Source organism: Micropterus dolomieu, linkage group LG07 (assembly GCF_021292245.1).
Source record: "Micropterus dolomieu isolate WLL.071019.BEF.003 ecotype Adirondacks linkage group LG07, ASM2129224v1, whole genome shotgun sequence".
Lineage (NCBI taxonomy): Eukaryota > Metazoa > Chordata > Actinopteri > Centrarchiformes > Centrarchidae > Micropterus > Micropterus dolomieu.
In genome coordinates, this window is record NC_060156.1 from 20,428,485 (window position 1) to 20,437,755 (window position 9,271).

At 41.7% G+C, this 9,271-nt stretch overlaps 1 protein-coding gene across 5 annotated transcripts in view; it reads left to right on the top strand.

Moving 5' to 3' along the window:
• The first annotated feature begins 952 nt into the window (after positions 1-952).
• The window catches only part of usp9 (ubiquitin specific peptidase 9), a 49,411-nt gene continuing 41,092 nt past the window's right edge, over positions 953-9,271 (top strand). For 3 of the 5 annotated variants that reach the window (XM_046054263.1, XM_046054266.1, XM_046054267.1), the window contains exons 1-2: positions 954-1,386; positions 6,961-7,229. In XM_046054263.1, the coding sequence (XP_045910219.1) occupies positions 7,128-7,229 (102 nt within the window). In that variant the 5' untranslated portion in view covers positions 954-1,386; positions 6,961-7,127. Of the gene's footprint in view, positions 1,387-6,960; positions 7,230-9,271 lie in introns of all 5 variants that reach the window. The other 2 variants (XM_046054265.1, XM_046054264.1) reach the window with 1 other exon arrangement.

A 9,271-nucleotide genomic window follows, 5' to 3' on the forward strand; every position in this document is an offset into this window, starting at 1 on the left:
TCTGGCAATTGATAATTTGACTATAATAACTGTAAGTAATAGCAATGTACTGTTGCACTGCAGTGGAAGAATAGGAACAAAATGTTTTACTGAAAACACTGTAACTTTGGATTTTACAGAATCAGTTTGACTTGTATATAGACGCTGTTTTTTCTTGGTTATTGTTGCTTTTTGTGTATATTTACATACACACATTCCCGACATCTATCTTTGTTAAGCTTTGTTGTCCTTGTTTTAAGATGTAGGTTTATGTCTATTTCTATCTTCCTGTAAATTGTTCTTGTTACGTTAAGTTAAATTCCTTGTATGAGTATATACACACATTTGACCCTTTTTTATACAGTCTATGATTTGGCCAATAAATCTGATTCTTATATCCCCAGTACTAATCCACCTTGGGTTGCTAAAGCCTCTCTCACATACGCATCAGATACCCTTTTTAATGTATTTTACACAGAACAGACTGTGGATTGTGTCCCAAATCCCTCACATTGGAATCACCTTAAGAAAGGATCTCTTAGTGGCCAGTGGCCAGTATGAACAAGAGGAATAATTGCAGCAAGAAAAACGTGTTTCAATGTTGAAATGGGCACCTAAAAACAAAAAGTGTGACCCCTATCCTTTAACCCCACCATGACCACAATCTTTCCCTAACATTAACCAAATTGTTTTAGTTGCCTAACCTGTTCCATAGGTAAATATTTTTTTTGCCATGAACACAACATTTCCATAGCCTAGGCTACTCAAAAACTTTTGGGTATACAGTGTACGTTTGAACTTTCCTGTGTTCTTTTACTTTCAATTTTTATGACATTACTTATTCATTTATGACCACCCCGTGCGATAGGAGGCGATGTAGTCAAGTGCGTCAGGTTGCTCGATTTTTACGGTTTTAATCAAACTACGGATTGCAGATCCTTGCCGGAGCCGGAGTCCCTTATCAGAATTGAGAGGGGTTTTCGACCCTTTCCATTCAGCGGGTGTTGTGCTTGCTGATCTGACCACGGTGCAAGCTAGCTCATAGACAACGCTGACTGTTGGGAGTTCACATAGTCGTCTGGCCTGTTTTTTTACTGAGCAGCATTTGTGTCCGACTGCGCTTCCGCCATGTTGAACTGAGTCAAGTTGTGAGTGACTGCTGGGACCGAAGTGACAAGCCCCAGAAATCGGACTAGATAGAGTTAGGGGGCTGTTACCGCGCCGGTGACGCAGGAAAAACACCCAGAAGCAGAGGAAAAAACGTAGGAATTAGATCTTTCTAGTAACAGGTTTGGGTCCTGCGAAACTGTCACATATTTAGGCCACGTTTATGTAATATACGACGACACCATCGTTCAAGGCTGGACGTAGCCCGTGAATAGAGGGGGAAGTCATATCAAATTCCTGGTGAGTTGTTAGCTAACTAGCTTGGTACGCTGGCTGGTGATTGTTAGCTGGCTAGTATTAGCGTCAGCTGGTGGTGGTGGATGCAAGGTAACGATACTGCATTTTGGGTTATTTGTGTAACTCAGCTGCGGGCTGTTTTTTTCTCTGTTAGCTCCTGCTTATTGAATATTTGACAGTGTCATCGCGATTAATTTGCAATTCATGGTTTTAACGGTAGTGTAGTCTGATTAGCTTACTGAAGCCAAGCTAGCGCTAGCTACCCCGCAAATGGTTCTCGACACTGTCTACAGACCGAGAAGGACTATTTCCTTTAAACGTCTCATGTTTACAAGTTATTCAATTTTGGTTATCCTCCACTCACAATTCATATACTTCATTAATACTAGCATCACCAAAAGCACACTGCTGTTAACATTTTGTTACACTTGGGCTTCCAATGTGTTATTTTCGATTTGTTTAAGCTAAGTTATAACTTAGCGTTAGACGGTACAGGTCTGAACACTCAGTTACATTGCAGGAAATAGACGACTCCCCTGTCACTAACATATTTTACGTTATCTAAGATTGCTAGCCAGGCTAACTTATTTTGAACGCTAAAGACTGCAAAGTGACGTTAAGCTTAACCACAGTGTGATGATTTTATAGACTAGTTGTCGAGTCATATCAGCAAGCCGCTTGTCAAGATAGAAACGTTACCTAGCTGCACCTTTCGGATATTCACTCGCACGTAAGCTAACGGCTAGCTAATATTAACTGTTTATCTAGATTGCTCCTCGTTAGCATGCTAGCACGGCCGATGCTCATTGTAAATGGCGTTACAGGAACATGGTTGGTTCAACAATAACGCCAGGGGAAAGTGATGTTAGACCGATAATGGTTTTTAGTTATTAATCAAACTCTCTGTTTGCTGAAGCTCATCCGTTGTGTAGCAAAGGTTTGCTGGGCAATTATAATGTCAGGCCCGACCGAATAACGAGGCCTTCATGTCTCAGCGCAATGGGCTTTGGACGACAAGGCCGTCGCTGCTCTGCTGCTGCCTGGGCGGATCGCCTTGCAGGCTAACCTAATGTTAGTTGCCGCAGCTAGCAGCAGGCGTTAACCACCTAAACCACCAGCTGTTAACGGTTGTTGACGGCCCTAGTTTGTAATGATAGTTACGTAATGTCACTGTGTACTTTATGTGCACCTGGGCTGTCTAATTCTGAAGATATCCCAAGGTAACTCACATAATGTTAAATGACTGAAACATCCGTCAATAAGAGTTTTTTTTTTATTTTACGCTAACGTTTCAACGCCGGTTCAGTCCAAAAAGGCCGCATTTGTATTTAGCTTAGTGGCTATCGTTGCCGTGTGTGTTTGTCACTTTTTTGACACTATACATAGCACACAACAGTGTGTTTTTGTGCGTCAGGAAAGTAACCCACCCCATTAGTAGATGGGTAGCGACTGAGTGGTTTCGCTGATGGTGGCTTTAGATACGTGAAATGACATTTGGTTCTCTGCAAGCCAAACACACTCGCCAGATTTCCCCTGTAATAATGTACTGTAATGTAACGACAACTGCAATGGCAGATGCTGAAGCAGATGTCACTGGCCACCTGTAAAATAGGAAATAATCTAGTTTCAGTACCCTTAAACTAAGAAAACACTGTACAGTAGATAAGCCAAACATAGGTTTCAACAGTTTAACCCTATTCAACTTAATGACTGCTCACTAAAATGATTTATGGTCACAAATCATCCACTTTAGTACACCCTTGTTAACTTGCTGTAAGGCACAAGAAAAACAGACTGTTGGTTTTAGCTGTAACATTAACAGCAGCAGCAGTTATGTTTTTAATGATTATGGGTTGTCTTATTTGTATCGCATTTTTGTAAAATGTGCATCAACCTTTATACATGAATTGTATTCTTATTTGGTGTCATTTGTTGATCTGGTAAACTATTGGTGTTGCTGGGCAGAATACCGAGTGGAGATTGGCTTATAGAAAGTAAGAGGCATTGAGATTAAAATCACCCATTGACTGATGTCCTTTCAGCTTAATTTTACAGAGGGTCAGACTTTATAATGTGATTTTCAACTTCACTGAACCTTTCATCTGTTTGAAGAGCATAGAGGATGTCTTGATTTTTTTCTTCTTTTTTTTTCTACTAATTTGAAAGACATATTCCTGTTCCCTTCCTTTATGATGCCCTGCACCTTATTGACTCTGATCACAGGTATTGCAGGCTTCATTGCCAGTCTGTAAAAACTTATGACCCTTTCACAGCTTGAATTGTAAAAATACATTCAAATCAGGTTATATTCTGGGTCAGAGTCAATGCAAAGTGTTAATTTTAACAACAAGAAGACCGAAAGGTGTGGTGCGTATTGCCTAGACAGAGGTGCATAATGTAATTGGCATTCAGCATATTAAATCTTATCCTGGGACACTGACTTTTCATCTGGCTATGGCAGATTTTTAACAGTTGTGGTTTGATTGTTGTCCAGCAGTAAGTCTTTGTAAGGAACAGGAACTACTAAATAACCCCCTAATAGCTTATTTTCTGATATTAGTATTATACTTCAGCTTTTCTGCTGCTGATGTGAAGGCATGTGTGTGCTTATGTATTTGTGTATTCTATTATTGTACAGTTATCCTGGCCAAAAATATATCTTTATTCATGTGGCTGCCACTTTTTTAAAACATTAACAGATTATATTAGTTTTATTTCTGCACATTTTTGGATGCTGAAAAAAGCTTTCCATCAAATTGTATTTAAAAGTTGTCTGTAAGCTGAGTTTTGAAAACTTAACATTGTATTTGGATTTATTGTTGGTCAGACAGTCTAGTGCTAGACATTTATAGGGAAATTCCAGTGTCATACAGGCTGTATCTTATCATTTTCCTAGTTTTGTTGATTTATCCCTATTAGTAATTACATACCACTCACTAAAGTTAATTGCTAAGATTTGGGAATGCTGTGACATTGGCAAAAAATAATTATTTTGTTTTATTTTTTTGTTCTGCTTTTATTTGGCCGTCACAGTGTAGAGAGAGACAGACACTGTATGATTCACAACAAAAGTCCGCTGGCTGCAATCGAACCATATCAGTCGTAGTGATATAGTACGCTCCTTAATCATTAGGCTAATGCGGTGTTCCGATCATGCAGGTTTTAAACAAACCTCCAGACTAGACAAACATATTTGGAATACAAATTGAGTGCAAACGTCCAACTTCCTGGTGTAACTTTGACCTGCCATACTTAGCCCAGTTGCACACAGTTTTTTCTAAGCGATGACCGACTAATACTAACTATACAGGTTTTGTGACCAAATGAACTGGTTTAAAGGTTAGAATCTGGCCAAACTGCCAGCTTGTTTGAAACAGTCTGATCTTCTATGGCCCTATCTGACAGAAGCATGTAGCAATATCACCATGATCCCATATCTTAGCAATTAATTTGGCGAGCACAATCTATAAAAATAATGGCCAAAACAACAAAAATAAGACCCAGGTTGCAATCAACAGAACTGGCGAAAACTAAGGTATTCAGAGAAAGAATGACCGTGTTCAGAGACTGTTCCAGGTGTCTTGTTAAAAAAGGTGGTAATTATTACTCTTAAAATAGCACATAGTTTATAACTAAGGATACATCAGTTGAGCAGGTGGTAATCAGAATTTGAAAAAAATGCATTCTTTTTTCAATATGCCAGTGCGAAAAAATAAATATAAAACACTGTTCTCACTTTGAAATCCATCATGGCTGCCCTATCGCCACTCTACAGATGAGTCTGTATGTTCACATCTACCCTTGTACAGATTTATGATGGCGATGGTGGGACTTCAGATGGATTCAAGCACAGTATCTTCTGCCCCCGACTACAAATTTTCCTTGTCGACCGGCCGTCATACGATTATAATATTATTTTAATTATCTTAGACAATAGTTTAAGTCCCAGAGCTGAGAAAGAATGTTATAAGTAATATTGTTAACACTGTGCTACATTACAGAGAAATAGAAACAACAGGTGGTTAGTCGGAAAACCCAGCAAGGAGACTGAACATTTAGTTAATTTAAGTTTCAACACAGTATAACATCGCACAAGTCTCATTGTTCAAAACATGGGAATAAGTAACTTCACAAAAACAAATACTCACAGACATCTCAACACGATAGATGGTGTATACTTTAAATTAACTCCCTACAAGCTCACTCCTCTCCAGTTTCATGCCTCTCCTGTTCCCGCCGGAACCCACCGTGTACTCGCCAGAGTCCTGGTCAGAGCCGCTGTAAGTCACCTCGGTACTGTATTCCCTGTCATCAGACTGGCCACTATTGGTCTTAGGGGCCTGAGTTTGGTCCCTGTACGGGTTCACTGGGAGGCTGCTGAGCCCAGTTTCGTTGCCTGCTTGGCTCTGCTTCTGGTGATCGTTCCGGCACCACTCCCTGGCAGCATTCTTGGCTCAGTCCCTCACCCCAGGCCTGAAAACTTCTTCCTACCGGCGGTCCAACGCTCCTGTGCTAGTGGTGTAAACAAATACAAACCATCTCCGGTACTCGAAGCTCCCAGTCCGGGTAGAGTTGGCTAATAGGACTGCTAACTAGCAGTAGTGCCGTGGATGTATAAGAACAGTCTCTGATCATGGATGTGTCTCTGATAATACATCCATGAGCAGTGTGCGCTGGTAGGTGAGAAAAGGTCTGTGCAAACGTCCCCAGATACTTTTGCCCTGGCCCTAACGACAAGGCACAGCTCCTGAACCGAGTTTGAGGTTGTTGGGTTTTTTAAATCTGCGACAAACTGATCAATGAAAACTTGCTCCACTGAGACTCTTCTCAACAACGGTTTAGTCGACTATGAGGGGGCAGCCCTAATCCTCTGAAAGCTTAGTTCAAAGCGACTGTTCGGGGGCCTGTGTTAGCACGATGGAACACAATTTCAGAGTTCAACTGAAACTACACTTATGATTGTTATCAGAGTTTAATTTGTCTCTAGTTTTGTCCAAAGTGTTAAAGCATCTCATCCAGTTTTGCAGTGAGACATTTGGGGCAGCATTATTATTGTAAGACTAGCGGTGGTGGTTGTGACACCCGGCACTGCAGCGTTGTCTCCTGGTTGGCAGTTTTACTTGATGTCTGAAAGAGATGTAAAATGTCAGTTATATCATCCGACCTTCTATGCCTCTATGTATTCATTTAGAAAAGTGTGGGAGACATATCAAGAATTGTAAAGATTGTAAGATGCTGACTTTGTTAGGTGTAATTAAGATGTAATGAGTTGGAAAGAAATCTTTGATTGGTGCCGGATATTCTAAATCTAATTTAAATCAGTGATCCGTATCAGCCCTCCAAAGCATGCCTGGAGCATCCTAATTCATAACATCTAGTTGGTCACTGAACACAGGGCTTTTGTTTTGAGCTTGTGAGAGAAAGTGGTTAACTACCAAGCACATCCCAATTCAGAACAAGTTTATTTAGATACTCATTTCTGCAGTACAAGATGAACACCACCTATCCTGTTTTGCTTACAAGTAACTTAACCAGCCTGTTGATGTTTCTGACCTTTACCCCTCTTCCCTGCTCCAGGTTATGCAATGGTCTCAGCGGCACATCCAGATCTCCAGGTGCTTGTGTCCCTCTCTCGTGTGTTCGGGCTCTCTTCCCTCTGCTCCACAGCTGAGGTGGCTGTGATTTCCCTCCTGGCCAGCGCTCCCTAAGAGGCCAAGATTGCCAAGATCTGCCCTGTGGCGAGCATGACGGCCACCACGCGTGGCTCTCCGGTGGGAGGTAATGACACTCAGGGCCAGGGCCAGGCACCTGATGCTCAGAGCCAACCCCCACTGCCACAGAACCAGGTCAGCATCATCTTTTCAACTAATACTCATTAGACCTGTCCTGTCTTTCAATACACCCATCATATTTTGATCTTGTTTCCCTTTTGCTTGCTACTGCTTTCATCCAATTATGTTGTATTTTAAATGACTGCGCTTTAAACTTCCTCTCTGACATTAAACGCATGTAATTAAATTAACCCATGAAGAGAGAAGGAACAGAGTGTGTTTTGACATCTCTCTTTTTGTTAGTCCAGACACTGCAGCACAGTTCTTTTTTAAAACAGATATTTTTCGTACCTAACCACACACAAATGCCAAAGGGGACCAAAAGGGAGGGGAGGAGGGAGCGGAAAAGAGAGTGAAGGCGAGGCATCAATGAACAGAGCCTCCTGAGTGATGGATAAAGGATGTGTGTGTGTCTTTTGTGCGTGTGCATGTGCAGGCCTGTGTTGGTTAGAGATGAGACGTGAGAGGCAAGCTGCCTATGTAGGTCAGCCAAGCAGAAGGAGTCTTCACCACACACCCCCACATTTCATATTTCTCAGTTATGTATCTCTCTTGACTATGTGTATCCCTCTTTTACTCTCCCATACACAGCTGCTCACACCACCACTGATGTTAATACTCAGTCGTTAGATGAGGAAAAAAATGAAGCATGGAACGGTCTCATTGGTGCTGAAAAGCACATACCTACGTTTGTTTCTCAAACACTCTTCCTTCCAGAGTTTCTGTTTGACAGCACCATAACAGAGATACACCCACATACTAACACATTTATACTTCTGAAACAACCACATCAACCCTCACTTTTTGGTTTCCTCTAGGTAGATAAGGATGAAAAGAGCACACGCTATAAGCCAAACACTATGTGTATAATGGCTTGTTTAAAGGCCTTTTAGGAGAGACACCTGCTTCTTTATACTGTTGTGCATATACACTTAGTGATTACAACAATAGAAACCCTGCCCTCACACAAGCAGTGGGCCTTGCCTTTCCATTGCTACAGTGAGGAAAATAAGTATTTGAACACCCTGCTATTTTGCAAGTTCTCCCACTTAGAAATCATGGAGGGGTCTGAAATTGTCATCGTAGGTGCATGTCCACTGTGAGAGACATAATCTAAAAAAAAAATCTAGAAATCACAATGTATGATTTTTTTAACTATTTATTTGTATGATACAGCTGCAAATAAGTATTTGAACACCTGTCTATCAGCTAGAATTCTGACTCTCAAAGACCTGTTAGTCTGCCTTCAAAATGTCCACCTCCACTCCATTTATTATCCTAAATTAGATGCACCTGTTTGAGGTCGTTAGCTGCATAAAGACACCTGCCCACCCCATACAATCAGTAAGAATCCAACTACTAACATGGCCAAGACCAAAGAGCTGTCCAAAGACACTAGAGACAAAATTGTACACCTCCACAAGGCTGGAAAGGGCTACGGGGAAATTGCCAAGCAGCTTGGTGAAAAAAGGTCCACTGTTGGAGCAATCATTAGAAAATGGAAGGTTACTGTTGGTAATACACTAAGACGTCATGGTTTGAAATCATGCATGGCACGGAAGGTTCCCCTGTTTAAACCAGCACATGTCAAGGCCCGTCTTCAGTTTGCCAATGACCATTTGGATGATCCAGAGGAGTCATGGGAGAAAGTCATGTGGTCAGATGAGACCAACATAGAACTTTTTGGTCATAATTCCACTAACCGTGTTTGGAGGAAGAAGAATGATGAGGACCATCCCAAGAACACCATCCCTACTGTGAAGCATGGGGGTGGTAGCATCATGCTTTGGGGGGGTTTTTCTGCACATGGGACAGGGCGACTGCACTGTATTAAGGAGAGGATGACCGGGGCCATGTATTGCGAGATTTTGGGGAACAACCTCCTTCCCTCAGTTAGAGCATTGAACATGGGTCGAGGCCGGGTCTTCCAACATGACAATGACCCGAAGCACACAGCCAGGATAACCAAGGAGTGGCTCTGTAAGAAGCATATCAAGGTTCTGGCGTGGCCTAGCCAGTCTCCAGACCTAAACCCAATAGAGAATCTTTGGAGGGAG